Here is a 25,201-nt window from a genome sequence, read left to right on the forward strand (position 1 = left end):
TGCGAAACATTTGAAGAATCCAAAGACCCTCCTTGGAAGGCTCTCAGTTCTGTTGTTTCTAAGCCCAGACTCTCTGTATTGACTGTGTTGAACTCTAATCTGATAGTCCGCTGTCTCCTAGCTCCATTTTGGTCCTCGGGACTGGGCAATGGGGTGTGGGCGATCCATGAACTAGATTCAAACCACAGTCAACGCAGGTCACACAGGCCCTTCTGTTCAACTGGTGTTGGAGTTTCCAGAAGCCCTCCCGATTCCCTATAACACAACAGCACTCCTTCCTTTCTCCAAAATGTGCCAGTTACTTTCAGAATGCACATTTTCCTCCCCAGACTGATGCTGAGAGTGGAGAATACAGAATTCAAAAAAAAAAAAGCTCAAAGAGCCAGGCTCTGCTCTTGCCAGACTTTTCCCCGGCTTTCAGTGTTTCTTTTCGAAGCGTGAGCACATCCAGGAAACCTTCTCTCGGTGCCTGCCCCCTCTCCTGTCCCCTCCAGTCATCATTCTCACCCACAGATGCCAGCAAACCACTGGGCGAAGAAGGCTGACAGATAGGGGGCTGGGGAGAGCGGAGGCTCATTCCTTCTTGAAGTGCAAGGCCAACCAGCCCACTCTCTGGCTTTCTCTACAGTGCCCTGTGTCTCCCCCACCTCTCAGGGACCAGTTAAACAGTCTGGAGGACTCTCTGCTTTCCAGATGATTTCTCCACATGGGCTGTGACATCTGTCAGACTTGCCTGCTTCCCATCAGGTTCACACATTTGCCCTAACTCTATCCAGCACCACCAAGAGCTGTATATTGTTGGCTGAGAGAGTGAGGAGGGAGGGAGTCAAAGAGAAATCAGAGCATGCTCCAAGGCCAAGAGAAATTCTGCCTTATAGTCATGAGAGGTGGGCTTGACCACGGTCCTTTAGTGTCTTGGGAGAGATCGTTCCAGCTTCTGAATCTTTCTTCTCCAATTCAGCTTGCTTTGAGAACCAGTCCCCAGCTGATTTGATCTACACTCCCTACCATCCCTCACTCTCCCCCCCGCCAGCCCCCTACCTTCTGTGTCTCTCTTTCGTGAACTGTACTTTCCCTGCGCAGATGGAGCACTGAAATGAAGATCTGAACACCTGAGTTCGGCCTCTGTGGCCTTAGGTATCACCCAACTTCTTGAATTTCTGTTTCCTTATGGAAATTTCTGTTTCCTTAGAATGAGGGGATCAGACTAGTTCATGAAAGGAAGAAGGTTTTCTCTCACATGTCAACTCTGACCAGGAGGTAGCTTCCTGGAAAGCCAACGTAAAAGACTGTTTTGAGGGCCACGTGTGAGATTAGCAAGGAAGGGTGATGTGACTGATTAGCCATGTCTGCCACTGGCACGGAAATGATGCGGTGTAATATATACCAAGTATTTGTCATCCTTGGACTTTTTGCTCTCAACTGTCATTCCAGGTCCAGCATTCAATCACTTGTCACATTATTCCCTCACACACTAACATCTTTACCACTTCATTGACACTTATGTATCATTTTGTGTTTTCCTTTCACTGTTATGCATATTCATCACACTTTCCTACCCACTCCCGTACTCTTGCCTAGAGAATCCTGTGGACAGCAGAGCCTGGTGGGCTGCTGTCCATGGGGTCGCACAGAGTTGGACACGACTGAAGTGATTTAGCCTGCATGCATACATTGGAGAAGGAAATGGCAACCCACTCCAGTGTTCTTGCCTGGAGAATCCCAGGGACGGGGGAGCCTGGTGGGCTGCCGTCTATGGGGTTGCACAGAGTTGGACATGACTGAAGCGACTTAGCAGCAGCAGCCAGCAGTGGGACTGCTGATTCTTGGAGGGGGCAAGGGGCATGTCTAAAACGTCTGGTACAGGGCTGAATTCACAAAGTTGATACTCAGAAAGTATCAACGTGTTATGGATCTCTCAGAGGAGACACAGATCCTTTCAAGACTGGTAAATAACTGCGAGCTAGCAATTCTCTGAAACCAGTGGGTCTCAATCCCCTCTACTTGACTGAAATGGTAAATATTCCGTTACTGAGCGAAAGAGGAAGAGGAAGAAGAGAAAAGCGGAAGAAGTAGAGAAAAGGAAAGTGGAGGAAGTAAGAGGAAGAAGAGGAAGAGGAGAAGAAAAGAAGATGACATACTTCCTCTTGCTCGGCTATTAGAGCTTAAATGGAGACCATACAAAGATGAGCAGATAGAAGGGACTGGTCTGATTTGCAGAGAAAGAGGCCCCTCTCCTCCCACCTTGGTTTGAAAATGATAGTGAGGTGATGCCTCATTGTAACATCCTTTATTACTGCGTCAGGGCAGTGCTATCACAGTCACATAAACTGTGTCAGATTGGGGGAATTGCCATTCTTTTTTTCTGTCCTCCCACTTTGTACCCATGTGGAGGCCAGAGATTAGAACAAACAGGCTGGGGCATAAAATTCATTCAGTCGCTGCCCTCCAAGCAAATGCTACCATTTAATATTTGCTTTGTGCTAATTGAATTCTCTATTTCAATTGACTATTCTAATCAGAAAAGTGCAAGGATACAAAGAGAATGCATTTCTATTTATTTACATGCAGGGATGATATTAATGCACTGCTATTAGCCACAAACACAGATATTTCAAGAAGAACATACTCCCAAATCCTATGGAAACATTGTAGCTCAGGCCTTCAGGCAGCAGGAAAGAAAAAAAAAAAAAAGGAAAGAAACAATTGTTATTGCATAATAGCCATTCTAACCTAGACCAAACAACAGCACAGATAGGAAATTCTCAGCATTCTTTCATTTATTTGACTTCCATCTTTTTACATAAGTTGTAGAAATAAAACATTGTGAAATCTCACTAAGTCATTTGGAAAGAAAAAAAATCCAAACGCTAGAACATGCACAGAAATAGCAATCCGACTGCACAAATAAATGATAAATTTGCCTGACTGTGTTGAAATTCAATGCAATAAAAGAAAGGCCTTCAAAGGAGATAAGGTTTTAACTGCATCAAAAGATTCTTGTGCAAAATGGATCATTCAAGTCCCCAGGATGGCACTTGGCACTAATTAGGTCTGTTAGGTCTTCTGACATCAAGTTCAAGGAATCTCTACTAAAAATTGCAATTTATGAAATACACTTCCAGGCAACCTGAGGCAGCTATTCAGATTTACATTAAGAAAACATGTGGTTTTGTCCATGTCCCTGTGGCAATGTTCATTTCTCATACATTACGAGGAAGCAACGGATATGATTCAAGGGTAGAGAAGGGTTTGTGCAGAAAGGTTAAGTAACTAAAAATATATGTACAAAGTTGCTTCCAGGGAAAGAGGAGGTGGTAGAAAATGATAAATACAAGTTTCTGGAGAATGTAAAGAGAAAGAAAAAGCTGACGGGGGTCTCATGAAGGGGGGTATTTTACCAAGACACATGGGATAAATATAGCTAATTAATGTGAAACATCAGTTTCTTCACACCCTGCACCACTGTGGGGAAAAAAATCTACAGTAGAAATTTTTATTTTCAACCTATGTAGCAAATGGAATGAGGGAAGAGGGAAGAAGGTTGTAAAGCACATTTGGGTTAGAACAATTGTTTGCTCTTATATTCAATTTTAAGACTGATGATTAAATTGAACACATCTTTGTAAGTTTGTACATTCATTTATAGAATGCATGAGTAAATAGAATAAACTTTTGTGAGTTCTTATATTCCTTTTTAGGGGTGATGATTAAACTGAACACATCTCTATAAGACACCTACAGAGAAAAAATGAAGCAATTTACCATACTCACAAAAGTTAAAAATAACATACATACAGACATATACAATGACAATTTCAGAATTTAGATTAGCAAACTTCATAGTTCACTTTGTATATTTATTAGTTTTTTTCTGATTTCCTCCAAAATCATGGCTTTTAAGTTTCAAACACTTGTAGACGTCTCAGCAATAATCTTCAAATAAAAGAACGTTAAAAAGGTAAAGTCTGCTCTGCAACTTTTCAAAAAAAGAAATTTTTATAAAGTTCTGCTTACCTGGGAGACTCCACAAACCAGAAACTTCCAGAGTTCTTAATTTTTTCTCCAGTTCAGCCACCCGATTCCCTAGGATTCTGGAAAAGGGGAGAAAAAATGGCAAAAGACAGATCAATGAGCATCTGTCTCATCAGCTCTTAGGGCTGTGAGCAGGCTATCTGGGAAGGCTGGTGATGCCCTAGCAGAGAGAAAATGTTTTGAGACTTAAGACACATGCTAAAAACAGTGTGTGTGTGTGTGTGTGTGTGTGTGTGTGTGTGTGTGTGAGCATGTACCCACATGCTAAACACAGAGACTCTACTGAAAGTACATATGAAAATATAAAGTGAATGATTTAAAATGATTTAAACCTTACTAAAGTGTTGCCATTCAAGTGAATCTTCTCCCACAAAGGTAGCTGGGAAGACAAACAATGATTCTACCATTACCCAGGCATCTTACATCATTTCTATTTGGGAATTCCTCATGGCTAAAGAGGAGAAGGCAATGGCACCCCACTCCAGTACTCTTGCCTGGAAAATCCCATGGATGGAGGAGCCTGGTAGGCTGCTGTCCATGGGGTCGCTAGGAGTCGGACACGACTGAGTGACTTCACTTTCACTTTTCACTTTCATGCATTGGAGAAGGAAATGGCAACCCACTCCAGTGTTCTTGCCTGGAGAATCCCAGGGACAGGGGAGCCTGGTGGGTTGCCGTCTCTGGGGTCGCACAGAGTCAGACATGACTGAAGTGACTTAGCAGCAGCAGCAGCAGCATGGCTAAAGATGACACTTGATTTTGAATACTCACAAGTATCACAACTTGATTCTTTGAGGGTGGATCTGAGTTTTAGAAGCAACCAAGTCTAACAAATAAGATGAAAGAAATGCTTGGTGATGTTATTTCGAGTCAATAAAATAATATCCACCTTCTTAGACCTAACCTACGACTTACGAATGGCCATATCCTTGATATCTAGCATAATGCCTGGTAGATAGTAGGTGCTCAATAAATATATTTCATTAAATAAATGCATTTTTCATAGCTTGTAATGATCTCTGGAATTTAAAAATTGGCATTTGAAAAACTTTCAGAAATTATAGAATCACTAAAAATAATTACACTACTTTCCAAGATGACTATTCTGATTCACTATGATGCATAAGATCTTGAATGTGTATTTTAACAGATTACTCTGTTTACTTGGAAGCCAAACTTTGTCTCTATGCATGAAGAGATCTAAATGTGGCCACATATTTCCCCTCCTTCACTCTACACAAAATTAAATATAGTTGGGAAATGATGTGATAGTCATCTGAAACTTCAATCACTTTTCATTGGCCTGGAAATTGAAAAACCAGTCTTTATCTTTGGGGGATTTTCTTGGCACTGCTGTGCTAAAATGATGTGGAAATCACCTTAATAGCAATGTTTCAAATTCTTTCAGCAGGAGAAACCAGAATGCCAGAATTGTTCTTCTATACTTCTTTATATTCCAGACATAGATGCACAAACCCACATACATACCAAGATCTGAATATGTATATATCAGCATATATGTATATTGCTTCTAATGCATCCTTATTTTACCTGAATTGACTTGCAGACTCTTAATTAATATTTCCTTTGAGTTCACAGAAAACTCTTTGACACGACTCTATCTGGTTTTGTTCATCTAGGTACTTAGAGCTTTTTTCTTTTCTTCTTTTCCTTAAGTCTTAAATTCTGCATAGTCTTTATCAATTACTTTCAATTTCCACTCCATTTGTTGGGTCTATTCGGCTTTCATGTCTCTGACCCCTCAATAAACACCTTTCTTCGTAATCTCGCTTTCAATATTTTGCTCAGACCTTCTGATCCGAGCTCCCTTTTCACCAGCTGATGGGTTTGAGATGCAATCACATTGGTGTTCAAGCTGATGCCTGCTTCTTAGAATGATCAGATCATCTGTACGTGGCTGCTTCTTGGAAACAAAAGATAAGGCTTAACTCTTCTGTGTACAATGAAAGATGCTGTCAGGGCAACACGCAAAGGCGTGGTGAAGAGACATTTGGTTGTATTTTTTCTGATGTTCTTGGATAATGCAGCCACATCTCCCAAAAATGTGCTGCTGTGAATTTGCTGGTGTCTGGAACAATCTACTCTCAGGGACCTTGCCTTAGTTTGTTGGTGCTCACTGCTTTTTTCTTTAGTCTGACACAGGCATCTGATGCAGGGCTGGAGGTGGTAAAATGGACCCAGTAGAAGTTGTGGTAGTAGTAATGGCAACAATAACATCATCAATAACAGTAACAACTATTCTGTGGTTAACACAAATAGCAATTAATCTTTCCTGAATCCCAGGTCTGAGTCAGAGTGCATGCCAAACATCTACCAAAAGTACACTTTCTTCTCTGACCTGACAAAACTCTACCGTGGAGACTGTATTTTTATCCTCCTTTTATACGTGTGGGCCCTAACAAACAGAGAGGTCAAGCAGTTTGTCTAAGGACACACAGCCCATCTCAAATCTATGTCTTTTCCCAACCCCTAGTATAGAGGGTGCTCACCCAGCACCCTCTACTCCCATTAGAAAACAGAGGCATAGAAATTAGTCAGTGTAACCAAAACCACATGATGGATTCAGCTGGTGATGAGTATGGATTTTTAACCTATGCCTTAGGTAGATTAACCTTTGCCTCCCAAGTGCATGTTCTTAACCAATAATACCCTCATGACACTAGAAAACCAGCATTCACATGCCTAAAGCAAGTTCTCTTTAAAACTATGCATAACTGAAATATGGATGCAGCCTCAGCTGGACCTGCAAAATATAACCCAAGATGCTTCAAACGACACACGGTCTTCTAGTTGGCTTCACACTGAACAGATACAGCAGGTGGTCCACTGAATGTGATGTAACACAGCCCAGGGAGAGAGGAGGCTTATCAGAGTCTTCATAGCTGGCAGGACACACAGATGGAGACAGTTGAAGTAAAAACAGGCCCTGTTCAGTGAAGTTTAACCAATCCAACAATTATTGAGGCCGCAGGGAATAAAGATAAGAAGCGATATCCCACAAGAGACAGTGGGGATGCAGGAAGCCAAAGGAAGAGTCATAATAAGGAGGCAGAGGAGGAGGTGACCTTGGGATACCTGAGGAGACAGATGGACGTCTCTGGGAGACAGGAAGATCCAGGAGGACGGGGATGAGAGTGTATGCTGGGGGCAGGTGGAAAGAGAGAAGTCAGAAGAACTGGGGGCCACAGTGCCACCTGCATACAGCAAGAAGGGACCAGAGGAACACAGGCGGAAAGGGAACAGGAGCACCAGGGCCACATGGGGAAGGGAGAGAGGGTTCCAGGTCGGGTGGCATAGTTGGTATCATCTTATTCTAGAAGGTGGTCACACAGGATGAAAAAGGCCACTGAGAAGATGTGCCCGACCCTTGAGAGAGCTGTTACAAGACAGATGAAGGGGTGAAATCCGGAACCCAAGTGACAGGGTTGGAAAAGCAGCCTATGAGAAAGCTGAAGCGGTGAATATAGACGACTCTTCAAGCAGTTTAGCAGGGAATCCAAGGAGACAGTCAGGGTAGTAGCTTGAGGCATAAACAGGCTTGAGAGAGGATTTTTTTCTTTGTAAGATGCAGGGTGGGGCGGGGCGGTAGGGGGGGGTGGTGTTTAAAATGAAGTTTTAATTTAGCTGTGGCTTGTTTTAGAACAGGGAAAATTTTAGCATATGTCTACCTGATAGTCTAGAAAAAACTTCAAGACACTAGGCTTCTGGATAGGATTTTCAGTAGTAGTTTCTTATAGTAAAACACCATGTATGTGTTAGTCGCTCAGTCGTGTCCAACTCTTTGTGACCCCATGGACTGTAGTCTGCCGGGCTCCTCTGTCCATGGAATTCTTCAGGCAAGAACACTGGAGTGGGGAGCCATTCCCTTCTCCAGGAGATCTTCCTGACCCAGGGATTGAACCCAGGTCTCCTGCATTGCAGGCAGATTCTTTACCACCCCTGAGCCTCCAGGGAAGCCCACAGGGGATCTGCAAAAGACAGAACTGACTCAGGAACTAGCCACCACTGTGCCCTGTCCTTTCTCTCTGGACAACATGGGAAGCAGGAATCCTGAGTGAGGGTCTCCGGGGAAGCCTGATCCTTAAAAGAGGAAGAACTGGCCGTGGCCCCACACAAACTGCAGATAACCTCGCCCCCCACCTTCACCCCAGGAGATCTTCTTTTGAATCTTTGCTCTGATACAGGACAGCTCCTGTTGCTTCCAAGATCTTGAACTTCCAGGCTACTTCCCATTGTCCAGGTAAGGGAGAGAGCAGTGAAGAGTTTTAGGCAAAGCACAGAGGGTGGTGAAAGGCCAGGATGTCCTCATGTATAAACCACTGTTGCCATCACCCCACCACAGGCAGAGGGAGGGCTCGTTGGAAAAGGCTGGAGAACTGAGGGTGGTGTTCCATGAGACATGCTCTTAATATTTGCCTCTTCATCATTAACCTGTTTATAAGACACACGAACCCCATCTCTTCTTTAATAATAGCTGGACAGCTGCAAACTCGCAACAAGTACCTCAAGCAAAATGCTTATTAATTGAATATTCTCTCAAATTATAAAGTCCTAGGTTTATTCATCAGTTTGCCAAGATGGCTCCCATTGGGCCTTCTTAGTGTTAAGGGTGGAGAAGGCAATGGCATCCCACTCCAGAACCCTTGCCTGGAAAATCCCATGGATGGAGGAGCCTGGTGGGCTGCAGTCCATGGGGTCCCGAGGAGTCGGGCATGACTGAGCGACTTCACTTTCACTTTTCACTTTCCTGCATTGGAGAGGAAATGGCAACCCACTCCAGTGTTCTTGCCTGGAGAATCCCAGGGACGGGGGAACCTGGTGGGCTGCCGTCTATGGGGTCGCCCAGAGTCGGACACGACTGAAGTGACTTAGCAGCAGCAGCAGCCTTAAGGGAGAGGAGGAAGGGGGATGGGCAAGGGGTAGATGGGGTAAGTGCCAGGCAGCGGAAGAACCAGTAGGGGGCGCACGCTCTTACAGAACAGACACCTGCATTCATTCCTACTGCTAATGCTCCACCTCAACAAAGCTATTTTAAAATTTTAGTTACAAAAGGCTAAATCAAGGAGGGTAACAGCAAGCAGACCAAATTCACATTTTATTCTTAGCCCCCCCTCCATCTGTTATATAATTTGTTTTTTCGCATACCCCAAAATAAAACATTTATTGAAAGTATGAAACTTAAGACCCTCAAAGTATTAAAAATGGCACATTAGGTACTTTATGTACTGATATGAGGCAATCTTCAAGATATATTGTAATGAGAAAAAAGCAAGGTGGAAGACAGTGAAAAAAACTTTTTTTGATGAATGCTAACAACCCGCTCCAGGATTCTTGCCTGGAGAATCCCAGGGACAGAGGAGCCTGGTGGGCTGCCGTCTATGGGGTTGCACAGAGTCGGACACGACTGAAGTGACTTAGCAGCAGCAGCAGCAGCTACCATTTGTGAAAAGATAAAAAGAGAGAAAGAAAAAAGAAAATCTATATGTATATAATATATGTGAGTATTTATGTATGTCTATATAAATGCATTATACATTTGCTTATATATGTATCCTTGGAGAGGATACTTAAAAAATGAGGAATGGTGGTTTCTTCTAGGAAGGTGGATTGGGTGGCTGAGAGACATTGGTTTGGAGATATATTGTTGTTTAACCTTTTAAAATGTGAATCAAATGGTTCAAAATGATTAAATAACAGTTAAAAACAAAAAGGTGCGTTAAAGAAACAAAGCCTGCAAAATGAAAACGTCTATCTTTCTCAATAGAAAGCAAGGGTCCATGAAACCTGGAGATGTGTGTGGTTGCAGTGGGGTATGGTGGGCATGTATTAGGAGATCAGTCCACCACAAGAGATGGGAGTGTCAGCCAGCAGCTTGGGAACATTGAGTTTAGGAGGTGGTGGGACTCAGCTGGGCTTTTTGGTGGAGGCTTGCATTGTGAGGTCGGCAGGTAGTGTGCCCAGGTAAACAGCAGAGGAGGCGGGCAGGGGTCTGAGGATAGAGGATTCATGGGAGGCTCTTCCTAAGGACAAGATAATGAATGGTCTGGTGGGGAGCAAGCAGAGGGAGCAGGTAGGAGATGAACACAGAAGGGCCCTGGCAAGCATTCAAGAAATATACATTGAGTAAATGAATGCATGCATGAAAATCATAAAACTTAATGCCCATTTGCACATGAGTATTAAGGGAAGAGGAATAAAGGGTTAGACCAGTCAATCATCCACTCATTATCAAATAATTATAAGCACCCATTGTGGGCCTAGCACTGTCCAACACACTGGAGAGAACAGTGACCAAAATGGACCAACATTCTGGCCTTAGGACAGCTGCAACCCGAGTGATGTGGGAGTTCGTCAGACCTAGGCATTAGGATGGTGGGCAGAACATGTTAAATATTCTTCAGGTCACACTTTAAGGGGCTGCGTAATATTCTGCCTTATGGATTTACTATAATCATAACCACTCTCCAGGGCCTCCCAGGTGGCCCAGCAGTAAAGAATTCACCTGCAATGCATGAGCCACAGGAAATGTAGCTTCGATCCTTGGGTCTGGAAGATCCCCTGGAGGAGGGCATGGCAGTCCGTTCCAGTATCCTTGGGCCTGTAAAATTCCATGGACAGAGGAGCCTGGCGGGCTAAGGTCCACAGGGTCACAAAGAGCTGGACATGACTGAAGCAACTTAGCACGTACACATGCTACCATTCTCCAATTTAAAATATTCTGGTTGCTTCCACTCATTTTCACTATTATAAATGAATCTACAGTGAACCACCTCATGGATAAATCTCAAGAGTATTGTTCTGATTTGTTTCTTTCAGATAAATTTCTAGAAACTGACCCTTTGGGTCAAAGGGCACAAGCATTTTAAAGTATATTAAAACATACTAAGGAATGGGTGCTCCAGACTCTAGACTCATTGAATTTGAGGAGCTGAAATTCAGGAGAAACTGTCAACTGAGCAGCTGGAAATGTGGGTATTGCTCTGGACCGCAAGGTGACAAGAGTTCTAGGAAGAGTCTAAAGAACAGGAAGCAAAGACAGGTCCCCTGAGTGGGGGTAAGAAGATGGAAGATCAGAGAAGAGAGGAAGAGGAGGAAGAAGCCTGGGGTGGAAGGAGGAAGAGGAGAAGGGAGAGGGAACGAGGCAGCAGAGAGAGCAGAAGGACAGAGAAATTACAGAAGCAGACCCAGAAAGTGAAGTCTGGGGGTACTGGTGACCCTCACAGGAAGATTGCTATGGAAAATTCAGAAGAGGGCTTGGGAGGTATTCAAGCCTGTCCCTGGCATCACTGCTGCTGCTGCTGCTAAGTCGCTTCAGTCGTGCCCGACTCTGTGCGACCCCATAGACGGCAGCCCACCAGGCTCCCCCGTCCCTGGGATTCTCCAGGCAAGGGCACTGGAGTGGGTTGCCATTTCCTTCTCCAAAGCATGAAAGTGAAAAGCGAAAGTGAAGTCGCTCAGTCATGTCTGACTCTTAGCCACCCCATGGGCTGCAGCCCACCAGGCTCCTCCATCCATGGGATTTTCCAGGCATCACTGGACACCTGCTAAAATTCAGAATCCCGACATTCCTTCCAGAATCCCCCCAAATCTGCATTTCTAAACGATCACCCCCTTCAAGTAATTCTACCATAGGTGCCCCTCACCCGCAGCACACACATTTTGGAGGTGGTTGATGAAGAAGTAAAGGTGGCCTCTTGTTCACAAAGATTGGAGGTGAATGGAATTCATGGGAACCCTTTAGGGGCAGATGTTTAAGAAGATCTGAAAGGTTTCTGGGTGAAAATGCAGAAGCAGCAGGAGGGGCAGAAATTGACAAGGTTGAAAGAGGAGCTCACAGGAGAGCCAGGCCCCAGAGGAGGGAGCAGGGGAAGGACCAATAGGCCAGTGGGTCAGTGTGTTTCCCAGAGACCAGAGGGAGAGGGTGGAAGACACTGGGGAGCAGTGAGCCTCCGGGCTCTTGATAGGCAGGCTTCGTTTTCTCAGTAAAAGAGAAGCTGAGGTTACCTGCTGAGAACAAATGAGGGTTGAGAAGACCCGAGGAGGTTTGAAAGAGCCCCTGTGGATGCCTTATAGGGAGCTGGCGAGGACAGAGAAGGCTCCTGGGACCACTACCAGCTGCGGAAATAAAACAGACCTTGTACCTATTTGAGGAGATCCCCATTTCTTCGTCCTCCCCTGAGGAACATCTCCATTTTAGCATCTGGCTGTTTCAGTCCTTGGTTAATATTTCTTTTAAAAGAATTTTTAAAAACTTCTGTCAATAAATCACCCTTGTCATCCCTCTGAGATTGCCCAGACTCCCTCCACTGCTCTCCGTCTTCTTTTATATATATCTTAATCTCCTGCGCTATCTTCCCTTCACGCCCAGCCTCTCTTTTTGCTATTTTGTTTTTACAATACTCTCCATCATTTCATGGTTGCCTCTCCCCTTGCAAACCCCCACTTCACCAGGCCCCCAGTTCCCTGACTGCTCCCTGTTCTTGCTGGAAGCCCAGTCTTTGGGAAGCTGCTCCTACATGGCACACTTGTATTTTGCTTCCACGTGTAGGTCATAACATAGTTGGCAGGGCCCAGTGCAAAATGAAACTTCGGGGCACTCTTGTTAAAAAATGATCATCAGACCAAGTGCAGGGACCTTCTGAACACTGGGCTGTGTGTGACTGCACGAGTCGCTGGTCCTCAAAGCTAGCTCTATTTGCAACATTTGTTGCATTGATTTATGGTTTATTCACCATTCTCTGAACACTTCCAATTTTGCTTCTGTCATCTCTACATGCCACTTTAACTTGCTTGATCTTGTCCAATGTAGTTAACATGTTTATAGTAACAGAAAAAGACACGCTCTTTTAGCTATTTTTCCTTTTCACCATCTTTTTGTTTTTGCTGGTCTGGAAAAATGGCATGAGACTCCGTTCCAGGCCCCATAGGCTTGTAAGTTGATGCTTCGGTGTTTCTACTCTAAGAGCTCCAGAACGCCGTGCCATGAGGTTAAAACAGCATGAGGAGGTGAGTGCCCTACAGGAGACTTGAGTTAAGTTCCCCAGGCATGGATACCATCAAAATCAGCAGGGCAACATGCATGGCTTGGTGAGTGGCTCAGACTAAGCATTCAGTGAGGAATAGCCGGTATTCTCTCCTTGTTGATCCAGGTAAGCTCCCCTCTAGATTCGACGGTTCTCCTCTCCTTCCATTAAGGCTTGCAGCCCACCCGGTTGCCACCTGGTTGCCTGCTGACAGCCATCGTCCCACCGATCTCCCGCCCACCCTGCACCCCAGGGGGCAGCCATCGTCCCACTGATCTCCCGCCTACCCTGCACCCCAGGGGGCAGCCATCGTCCCACCGATCTCCCGCCCACCCTGCACCCCAGGGTCTGGCCACCTACTTGTTGGTCTGCCTCTGGTGCTGGATGACCATGTTTTTCTCGTGGATCGTCTCCAACAGGGCTGTTGCCAGAGATTTCAAATCAGAAATGGACTGTGGCGTAGCTGGGAGACTGCACCCGTGATCCTCAGATAACAGCTCCTGAACTAGGAGGGATATAAAATTACAACTCAGTCTTAAATCCTTCTGGAATGATCAAATGCAAACCAGTGTTACTTCTTCCTGGACAACGAAGCTGGGATCAGTTCCTGACTTGTATGTGCTACTGTGTTGTAATTGAAGAATCCACTTCAAGTGTCAAAAGTAAAATGAAATAAAAGTCAGTGTGAGAATTAAACAGAAAGGAGGAGTCCTTGTGGACTTTTGCAACTTTTTTTTTAAAGGTAATAATCTTTTGCATTTGTCTAGTATTTTTCAAAATGCTCATACTAATTCATTTGAGACTTAAAAGAACCTGGAAAATGTTATTTATTCCCATTTCATGGACAAAAAAGCAAGGTGCTGATGGATTAAAGCCATTAGCTGAAGGTTACCTTCTCTGAGGTCTATTCATTCAGCCACCCTTCTTCACTCTTTCTTGAGCATCTGCCTGTTATAGGCAGCATTACGCTGAGAACCGGGCTGTGTGCATATGCGTGCTTAGATGTGTTCAACTCTGTGACCCCATGGACTGTAGCCTGCCAGGCTCCTCTGTCCATGGAATTCTCCAGGCAAGAATACTGGAGTAGGTAGCCTTTCCCTTCTCCAGGGGATTTTCCCAACCCAGGGATCAAACCCAGCCAGGTCTCTCGGATTGCAGGCGTATTCTTTACCAGCTGAGCCACCAGGAAGCCCAAGAATACTGGAGTGGGTAGCCTATGCCTTCTCCAGCAGATCTTCCCCTGGGAATTGAACTGGGGTCTCCTGCATTGCAGGCAGATTCTTTACCAACTGAGCTATTAGGGATTGGAAATTTATTTAACTATGCTGGACATTTATGTTGTTTTCAATGTTTTTTTTCTTATAATTAATGAAGAAGAACTTTTTTGAAGCTAAGTGCTTGCATATGTCTGTAACCATTTCTTATTAGCTCAAAGGGGATTGGTTTAAGGCTTTTTGTAACAGACCGCCAAATGGTTCTCTAGAAAGGTTTGGCTGGCTGACTGCTCTGCCGGTGTGCTTGAGCTTGGCTGGCATTCCCCACAACAGTGACAGGACTGGGTCTCAACATTCAGAGATGTTTGGCTATCAAGGGTATACACAGCTGTACTTAGATGGGCTACTCCACATTTCTATAGAGTACTCTAGTTTTCTTTTTAAAAAATAATTCTAGGGTGTCCTTTTCTAGTTGAGGGGGAAGAAAAGGAGTTGCTTAGGCAGGCTGGATTCAGCACATTTTTTTTTTTTTTTTTAATTCACCATAGCTCTTATGAGGACTACCACGTGATCCTTGCTGGTCTGCATTGCCAACAGCCCAGAACAGGCCAGCCCAGCACGGTCCACTTGAGGCTCACATTTAAAACTGAATCCCCAAATATTAAGTGTCAGAAGCAAGCGCTCTGCTATTTATTCCCCTGACTGTTCATGGAAGATCATTATTTTTCATCAGAATCGACAAGAAGGAGGAACAAGATTGCAATCAATAAAAACTTCTTTGAAAAAAGGCATGCGTGCCATGATAAAATGATTTCAGTAGCCAGGAGACTTTTCTAGTCTGATCTCAGAGGCCACAGAAAGGAGAAATTCAATGAGGATGGAACAGACACTTGGGGATGCTGACCTGGTGATTACAGAGGGGAAAACAATCCAGAAAGGAGAGTACAGTTAGATGAATAGATGCCAATGGGGTTCGTTATTGGAGAAACCTTTAATGCAGCAGCTCTCCAAGCAGGGTACCCAAACCAGCATTGCATCAGCTGGGAACTTTTGAGAAATGCACACCTTCTGGGCTTACCCTAGGCCCACTAAATTGGAAACTCTCAGGCGAGGCCCTGTAATCTGTGTTTTAATAAGCCCTCCATGCAATGATGATGCAGAGGGAGGTTTGGGGGTGACCACTCTAAGGACTGGGCTTCCCAAGTGGTGCTGGTGATAAAGAATCCACCTGCCAATACAGGAGATGTAAGAGACACAGGTTTGAGCTACGGGTCGGGGGGATCCCCTGAAGGGGGGCATGGCAACCCACGCCAGTATTCTTACCTGGAGAATCAACAGGGACAGAAAGAGCCTGGTGGGCTATAGTCCATGGGGTCACACTGAGTCGGACACGACTGAAGTGACTTAGTACGCACGTATGCACGCTCTAAGGATCACTTTGGTTCCTAATTCACAAACTGAGATGCGGACCCACAGCACCAGCATTCTGTGATCATACATGGTTCCTCCCAGAAAATGACCCCTACCTTGCTTTGCAGACAGGACTCCAGTCAGAGCACTGCTGCTGGATTTGTTCTGGCCTTTTGAGTTTTTCCGTCTCTCAAGAGCATTCTAAGCAGCATTGGGAGAAAACAAAAACCTCTGTCAGAAAAGCCAATACAGGAAAAATACCTAATGCTGGTAGATACATCCTCCCCTCCAGCACACAAGAACTCTTTGCAAACTCTAAATGCTGGCCTGACTTTCAAAATTCAGAGTCCTTGCCAAAGAGCTCTGATTTTTACGGACCCGGTAAAGAGTTTTTTTTTCAGTTGGTGCCCAGCATAATTACAGCAATTACATCCTCCTATATATAGAAGATACTCAATGCATATGCGTTAAATTAAATCAAATCTGAAACAAGAACTTAGTCTAATGTGTGAAGTCACTAGTTATGGAAACCCCTTCCAAACAGACATGAGATAGAGGCTGGGTTTAACTTTCGTGGAAGAACTGAATAAATGTTGTGAAGTGAATGCATACACACGTTTTTTAAATTATGTATTAATTATACAATGTTAAGAGCTATGTGTATATATAGATGGATATAAACTCAAGCCTGGCCCCCACAGAATGGAAAAGGAAGGACAGCATAGAGACTTCTGAGAAAAAAGCAAACGTCGAAAGTCAGGAAAATGAGCCGGCTCTCCCCAGCATCTAGGCGGCTGTAAAACTTCACCCTCAGGAAGAGAAGTCAATTTACTTTCAAAGCAGAGAAACCCAGGAGATTTTGCTAATTATAACACTTACAACTAACATCTGCAGAAACAGATATTATCTAACTAATGGCGCTGGAATTAGACTAAATAACAGTGGGGAGAATTTAAACATCCTGTCCTTTCAGTATGACGTGAACATTATCGTGTAGATTGTGATTCCCCAATCTTTGTTTCTTCATCGCTCAGAAATCATTTTCTTATGGATGATTAGGAGACAAAGAGCATCTGATATCAAAACATTGTACAGAAAAGCTGGAGAGGAAATTCAATTTAATATAGACTGAGGCTGTAAAGTGGTCGCATCCAGATTCTGGTGGTCTCAGTGTGCCCTGTCCAGGTAACAGAAGGAGCTCTTGCAAAACCTGTTGTTGTTGTGTTTGCTGTTTGGGGGCTTAATTCTCACTGGTTCCCCAGTTTAAGCATTCTTATTGAACTATTTGGAGGGCAGGCAAGCACTAGAATATCTTTGGCACAGAAAAGAGAATTAAAATAGAATGGCGTTGAGATGTACAGTGGTGAATCATCACCGTCACTGTCATAATTTTCTACCTTGTATTTGGCAATGTTAGATTTCAAGAGGTTGACCTCTTCGTGAAGTTGCTTTAATCTCTCTTGAAGGTATCTGGAAAAGAATACATACAACTAGAAAGAGTTTGTGAGCAAAATAAAAATCGTACACTCAAACATAAGGTGGAAAAAAGGAAAACCACACACCTGAAGAACCACCTTTTACATATAATGCCTTCCCACCACCCAAAGAGGTAAAGAGCATCTTGGTGACCTCTTCTTAAATGGATGCGATGAAGGTCAAATATTCCCAAGTCATCTAAACCTCACTTCAGAACAGCCCTCTGCAGAGATCCCCTAAGGGGTATCAACACAGTTTTCAAATAATTCTCATTAAGATGATTCCACTGGGAAGCAAAGCAGGAAGAGGCGACACCAGACACGCTGTTAAGTTAGTCGCATACAGACACGGAAATTTGCCTCCAGGAAAAGAAACAGCTAAGGGAATTCCTCAATTTATTTTCTTGTTCTTTTCTGTCTTCTTGATAGCAATAACAAGCAGCTTTCACTGTTCCCTACCCTTCTCACCCAACCGGAGAAGGCAGGGAAAGACTGCACGTATGTAGCTTGTAAGCATTTGGTTGTTCTTTTCTTATGTAAGCATTTGGTTGTTCTTTTCTTACTTTTGCAACTAATGGGCGACATTAATATCATTGCTTTAGAATTGGGACTTTCCTTTCATTGTAAGGCAATTTTATCAAATGTAAATAGGGCTGCAAATAACTCCCAGCCTGCAGGCAAGTGGAGGGCCAGCACCCTATGACCACAGGCCAGGGCCTGGGCACTTGCCTGTTCTCCATACACAAGGCGTCCACATCAATGATACGGTTCTCATGGCCACTCAGGATGTGGTTCAGCTCCTGGTTGAGCCTCTCGACTTTGTCCTGGTAGGAAGACCGCTCTTCTTTAACATCCTGAAGCTCATCCACAGAAGCCTGTAGGTCATGCTCCAGAGACTCAATCTGAAACCAAAGGAAGCACCCTTACTTAAGCAGTTCTGCAGACACTGGCTTTAGGGTTAGAGAGGGAATCTTCTATTTTGCTGACTGACTTTTAGAGAGCTTATTAATGCCAGCCACCTTCTATAAAACCATAAGTGCCACACATTGGACTATGATGAAAGCTAAAAACAAGGAGATGACTTCTAGCCAGTCACTTACTATATCTAAGATGAGACAGACGTGGCAGCTTGGAAGCACAGAACTTCTTGCTTACTGACTGCAGCCTGCCCTAAAGCCAGAGGCTCGGAGAGGGCAAATCCAGACACTGGTAACAACAGCCAGTGTCTCACAACTATATACTTTTTTAAACCACTCTAGACCCAGAAATCTTGTTCTGTTCTTCAAAATCACTTAATAAGAGAAGAAAAACAAAGTCGAGGCTCTCTAAGCTGCTCCCTAACTAGGGCTCGGTACCCATTGAGATTTAGACTAAAAAGCATCACTCAGTATGTCAGCTGAAACTTGCAAATTAAGGCCAGTTTGTCATGTTTGTTCGCTCCCTGTCTGTCCTGGGTATGGGGGATGTTTCTTGCTATGTTCAGAACAATGACACCCAAAGTAAGACAGCAGATCTGCTCGAAGCCAAAAACAGAAGATTGCTTAAGAACTTAGCAGAGAATGGAGGGAGTAAATGCATTCCAACTATATCCTTCATCCTCCTCTGACCACATCCCAGACACCCCATGTTCTCGGAGAAACAGGGCACAGTCTACTCTTCTCTGTGTCGTGCCCAGCGATGCGAACACACCCCCCACTCTTAACAGATGTTGACGATAACCTGTTCCTTTGCTCTCTCCAGCTGCTGAACCAAATCTTCACGCTCATGGGCTGCAAAGTGCCGCACGCCAATTTCTTCATCTCCCAGCCTCTGTTTGGCAATTGTCATCCTCAACAGCTGCATTTTCCATTGGTAGAAAAAGAACAGGGAGAGAGAGAGTTAAAATGAATTGATCTAAACAAAATCCCAAGCCTACTTAGGCAGAAAGTGTTGGAAGAAATGATTTTTCAAGAAATACTGGGGAAAGGCACAAGACAAAGAAATTTCTTACCAATATCATTAATTCAATTTAAAAAATTCATCTTGTATTCTGTACAGGCATGCCTAAACACACATGTCCACGCATTCACCTATAAGGCTAATGGGAACACCGGGCTAGGCATCTGAAGATGGATGTCCTGTGTAGCCCTGCCACAGTGAGGGAAAAATCTCTGGGTCTCTTTTAAACTTAGCAAAGTGTAAAAAAAAAGATAACACAATGTTGCAAAGAATCTGCTAAGATGGGCAATCTCCCACATTCTCGACATTTAGGCTATGACATATTTGGGGTCCTTATTTGAAAACTAGTCAGCTGAACTGCACAAATATTTATTGTGCAATTACTGTGAGCAAAAGCATCATGAGGATCAGCAGACAATGTTACGGGCAGGTGGAACGGCTTGTACAAAGGCCTAGCAGAGGATACACAGCACTTAGGATACAGACAGCCATGTTTGGTGGAATTCTCATTTCAAAACTCAAGGATTTCGCCCTTGTATACCTGCATAGAGCAGATTTACTTGTAGCCTTGGAATCAGCTTTCATGCTGCTTTTGCATGGGCGGGTGCTTGCATGCTCAGTCACTAAGTCATGTCTGACCCTTTGTGACCCCATGGACTACAGCCCACTAGACTCCTCTGTCCATGGGATTTTCCAGGCAAGAATACTGGAGTGGGTTGCCATTTTCTCCTCCAGGGGATCTTCCCAATCCAGGAATTGAACCCGTATCTCTTGCATTGGCAGGCAGATTCTTTACCTCTGAGCCACCTGGGAAGCCCTTGTAGGTGGATATGGGCAGACAAATGCAGAGTTGCAAACAATGGGAAGTGTCCCACAGGAAAGTTCCCAGCTAAGATCATTATGCTTTCTTGTTTCAGCTCATATTATAAACAAGTGTGTGCCTTTTCATGGTCTCATTTGTGCCCCTTTTCTTCCCTCACATTTTTGTAATTTCTCTCACTGCTTTGCTGTTTAAGAAGGCCCCCTGAGCTGTGCTGGAGTGTTGTTTGGTGTTTCTGAGCACAAGAGGTCATGATGTGCCTTACAGGGAATATCTGTGTGTTAGATAAGTTTCATCCAGGCATGAGTTACAGTGCTATTGGCTGTGACTTCAATGATAAAGAATGAACAATGTAAGTTAAATAAAGTTACTTTAAACAGAAACGTGTAAAACATATATTGATCAGGTGACAAAACTGTTGTGACGAAAGGCTCAGAGGAACCTAATCTCCTATTTCCTCTAGGAACAATGGTTCCGTATTCCCTAAATCAGTGTTTGCAGTGATTTTAGAGACTGTAACTACAGCAAGTGTCAAGCATTGGCTATACTGGGGGGAGAATGGAGTTTATGTCAGAACTGGTTAATTCACCTGAAAGCTGATAACGTGAAAACACAAATTCTTGACTCAGGACTTTCAGGACCCCAAGTGAGTGAAAGACAAACAGCTAACCAAATAAGAAACACTTTCAGATCAAAAAGTCTGGGAACAGGAAGGCCCGTGCTTTTTTTTTTTTTGGCATGAGGCAACCGGCATGCCACATGGCTTTGAAAGCAGGGTGCTTTTCCTTGTATGTGAAAAGCCAGATTGACAGCCTGAACTTTAAGTAATAAAACACCACTGTGGTTTCCCATTCACAGTACGCTTCGCCGAACACTTAATTTAGAATCACACAATTATGTTAGCTTAATGCCAATTAATTATTAAACATGTTTATTGAGGTCTGACAGCCATAGAAGAGAGTCATCTTTTATATACTGGATGCCTGTTAAGCTTCAAGAAACATGTTAACAATCATTTGGTGTTTAATGTGCATACAATATCGGCTATTATATCTCAGGGCTGGGCTGGATGAAACACTTATTTTTAAGAAGTGAGGCCCGAGATGGTGATAGCTGGATCACTGGTTAGGTCTGACACTCAACATTCAATTGGCTGAAGGGGCCCAAAGGGGCCACGAGAGCAGGGACAGAAGCCCCAGGGAGACTGCTCTTGTCTTCCCAGCTAATAGCTCACAGGTTCTGGAGTCTGCCTGCCTGGGGGCTATTGTCCTGGGGCCAAGTATGAGAGCTGTGCAACCTCAGGCTTATGCCTAAACTTCTCTTAGTGTCTTTTACTGTAAGAGTACGACAGCAACAGTACAGCTTTTTACTCTCCAGGGTGCCTGTAACTGTCGGGCCCAGAGTAGGCTGCACCCAAATATGCCTCAATGGCATACTGATTATTTTGAATTAAAGTTCCTAAGAAATGGCCAAGAGGGACACTTGCCCCTTAACCAGAGGGATTCTGACCCTCCTTTCTGTCACCCTGAGAGCAGGAAAAGATCTCTCTCATGTGGAATGGACTTGTAGACACAGAGGGGGAAGGAGAGGGTGGGATGAACTGAGAGAGTAGCGTGGTCATACGTACCACCATGCGTAAGACAGCAAGTGGGAAGTGGCCGTATAGCACCGGGAATGCCGCCTGGTGCTCCGTGATGACCCAGAGCAGTGGAATGGGGATGGGGTGGGAGCGAGGATCAGGAGCAAGGGGACACACATATAGCTGATTCATACTGTTGCATAGCACGAAAGAACACAACATTGTAAAGCAATTATGTTGTTGTTGTTGTGTTGTATCGTTGCTGTTTAGTTGCTCAGTTGTGTCTGACTCTTTTGCAGCCCCGTGGACTGTAGCATGCCAGGCTCCTCTGCCCACAGAAGTCTCCAGGCAAGCATACTGGAGTGGGTTTGCCAGGCACTCCTCTAGGGGAATCTTCCCAACCCCGGGATCAAACCCATATCTCCTGCTTGGCAGGTGGATTCTTTACCACTGAGCCACCTGGGAAGCCCAAAGCAATTATATTCTGATTAAAAAATAAATTTAAAAAATCTCTCATATGAAAAGTGTACTCCCTGCATCTGAAGGTAGAAGGACACCCTCACTGTCAGATAGGGAATTCAGGCAAGAAACCAAAATCTAAACAAACGCTGTTACTGCTCTTATTTACTACCCCAAGTCAAAACTCAGTTTATATTTTTCGCTAATTGGGCACCCCAAACCTAAGGTTCTCTCTCCTGTCAATTCCTCCCAAATATACTATTTCTTTGTCTAAAAGTATAAAAGTTATCTGCTTTGGTCACTTCTTAGATCCCATGTCTGAGGGACCAGCATGAATTTCAAATATGTCTCTTTTTCTTCTGCTAATCTGTCTTGTGTCCAACCACAAGACGTCAAGAGGGGTGGAGGGGGCAATTTCCCCTCCCCAACACTGAGCATGAAGTCGCATGAAGTCAAAGAATGAAGTTGTATTAAATGAGAATTTAACTTAGAGCAATTCAAATTCAGGTGTCCAGTTTCTGAAAAGATGAGGGGGAAAACCAAGGGGAAGAAGAACAGGATGAAGAAAAGCAGATGGGAGAGCAATAATAATTTTTAAAAATTGGTGGCTGCCCCCATCCCTACTTTCAGCGTCCTAGACTGAGGGCAAGGTGAGGGAGAGACTGACGATGCATTTAGGCAGAATCCTACTGTCCATGTTTATAAGTAAGGCTGCCGTTCAGGAGCTTGCGTGGCCATGTGCCTGAACACTGTGGGCAGCTTAAGGGAACTTCAAGGCAAATTTCAGCCAGACACAAGTTTTTGCCTCTTACATGCTGACTTTAGAACCTAGTCCCACGTAAGAGAAGGTATTTCTCTACCATACTTAGCACAGCCCCAGAACACAAAGAGTGCTCGAGCAACGTTAGCTGCTATTACAGTCACGCCTGTGACCACTGGTGTCCCCCTCCACGTGAGGTTCCCCACACACACACCCACTGGGAAAGTCCCAATTTTCTTCCAAGCTGGAGGAAAGCGAGCTGCTGAGCCAACGTTATCTGTAGACCGCAGGCAATGGGGTTGATTTCCCTCCTTGGAAGCTGTTAGGAAGCAACTGCTCAGAGCACTTAATTTCCTCCAATGGGACTATCAAAACTGCACAGCCAGCCTCCCTGTGCCAACGCTCGGAGTGGACCAGTGCCCTGAGAGGCGCGTGCATGGCCATCAGGAGACATGTCCGTTTGCTGATTTAGATGGAAAATGCTTATGAATGAATTACGGGTGTGAGTCGTCCGCTAATGGATGAGGTGCAGCTGCAGCTGAGATGTGGCCGAGGGACAAGACTGCAAAACAATGTGGCGAACGGCTCTTGGGTGCCCTTCCCCCACCCTGACGACAGAGTCTGACTCCTCTGCCAAAGCCCTGCTCAAACTCTGGTGCCGTCAAGGCCCCCCAGTCAGAATGACTCACTTCCTCCTTGATCTCTTCTCTGGCTTCATCCCTCAGAGCCCTCAACAGCCTCTCCCTCGTCTTATTTTCATTTGCCTGAATCCATTTTCCCCAGCTCACCAATGAGTCATCACCGACTCAATGGACACGAGTTTGAGCAAACTCTGGGAGATGGTGAAGGATGGAGGCCTGGTGGGCTGCAGTTATGGGGTCGCAAAGAGTCAGACACAACCCAGCAACTGAACAATAACAATTTTCCCCAATAGCCGAAGGCAGGAGCAGCTATCATTCTCCTGGTGTTACCTGTGTTCAGCTCCCGCATCTGCTCCTTCTAGTCACGTGTCCTCAGCTGTCACCTAACCTTCATGGAGCCCTGGGTGACATCAGATTTTTTGAAAGTGGGGACTGTCTTAGTTCGTTCAAACTGCTATAACAGACTGCCATACACTGTGTGGCTTGTAACTATAAACATCTCTCATAATTCTAGAGGCTGGGAAGTCCAAGATGAGAACGCTAGCAGATTGGGTGTTTCCCGCTCCATAGAGGGCTGTCCTTTGGCTGTGTCCTCACATGGTGGAAGGGCTGAGAGAGCTCTCTAGGGTCCCTTTTACAAAGGCACTAACCCCGTGGATGAGGGCTCCACCCTCATGACTTAATCATCTCCCAAAGGCCGAACCTAAAAATATCACCATGTTGGGGGCTAGGCTTCAACATATGAATTATGTGGCGGGGGGAGGATACAGCTTATAGTATTCCACCCTTGATCACCCCCAAATTCATGTTCTTCTCACATGCAAAATACATTTATTGTATCCCAACACCTCCCAAAGAATTAACTGATTCCAGCATCAACTCTAGAGTCTGAAGTCCAAAGCTTCATCTAAACCTCACCTTGTTTAAATCACCCATGAGTGAGATTGGACGTGAGATACATCCTGAGGCCAACTCCTCTCCAGCTGTGAAATGGAGAGACCTAGCAAGTTACGTGCTCCCAAAATACAATGGTGGGACATGGGCAGGAGAGACACTACCATTCCAACAGGAAGAAACAGGAAAGAGGAAAGGGTGACAGGTCTCAAGTAAGCCCCAAACCTAACAGAGCAAACAATATTAAATTGTAAGGCTCAGGACTAATCCTCTTTGGATGGATGCTCTACCTTCCAGGCCCACTGGTAACATCGCTCCCAAGGCTTGGCAGGATGGTTCTGCCAGTGCCCTGTAGCTCTCCTGGGCTGGGGTCTTCAGCCTTGGGGTTCTGGAAGGCCCCCTCTTTTCTAATCCAAGTGGAGGCAACTGTCCCCCAGAGCCATGCACTCCAGGCTTGTGGCAGGAGTGACAGCCTTGCTGGTCTCTGAATCACCTTCCATGTCATTCTTCTCTTGTCCTGAAAAATAGTGCCCAGCCTCTTACTAATACTAATTAGTATTAACCTCCTTATCAAAGGGTTGTTTGGCCAACACCCTTAGCATTCTCATTTTTTTGCAATATAGACAGGCTAAGAATTTTCCAAATCTTTAAATTCTGATTCCTTTTCGCTGAACAATTTCATCTTCAAATCATCTCTCTTTCATCTCTCTTTTCTCACATTTTATAAGCAGTTAGGAGAAATGAGACTGCTTCTTCAACACTCTCCTTAGACATTTTCTCAAATATCCAGCTTCATTACCTACAAGTTTTACCTTCTATAAAGCAACAGGACTTAATCACAATTCAACCAAGTTTCCCTGGTGGCTCAGATGGTAAAGAATCTGCCTGCAATGCAGGAGACCCAGGTTCAATCCCTGGGTCAGGAAGATCCC

General features: G+C 44.6%; 1 protein-coding gene across 2 annotated transcripts in view; it reads right to left on the reverse strand.

Moving 5' to 3' along the window:
- CCDC149 (coiled-coil domain containing 149) overlaps positions 1–25,201 on the reverse strand; it is a 115,738-nt gene that overhangs the window by 13,794 nt on the left and 76,743 nt on the right. For both annotated transcript variants that reach the window (XM_052642368.1, XM_052642369.1), the window contains exons 5-10: positions 18,898–19,014; positions 17,908–18,080; positions 17,101–17,173; positions 15,820–15,904; positions 13,440–13,584; positions 4,018–4,094 (exon numbers count right to left, since the gene is read on the reverse strand). In XM_052642368.1, coding sequence (XP_052498328.1) covers positions 4,018–4,094; positions 13,440–13,584; positions 15,820–15,904; positions 17,101–17,173; positions 17,908–18,080; positions 18,898–19,014 — 670 coding nt within the window. The remainder of the gene's footprint in view (positions 1–4,017; positions 4,095–13,439; positions 13,585–15,819; positions 15,905–17,100; positions 17,174–17,907; positions 18,081–18,897; positions 19,015–25,201) is intronic.

The sequence above is a fragment of the Budorcas taxicolor genome, chromosome 6, assembly GCF_023091745.1.
Source record: "Budorcas taxicolor isolate Tak-1 chromosome 6, Takin1.1, whole genome shotgun sequence".
Lineage (NCBI taxonomy): Eukaryota > Metazoa > Chordata > Mammalia > Artiodactyla > Bovidae > Budorcas > Budorcas taxicolor.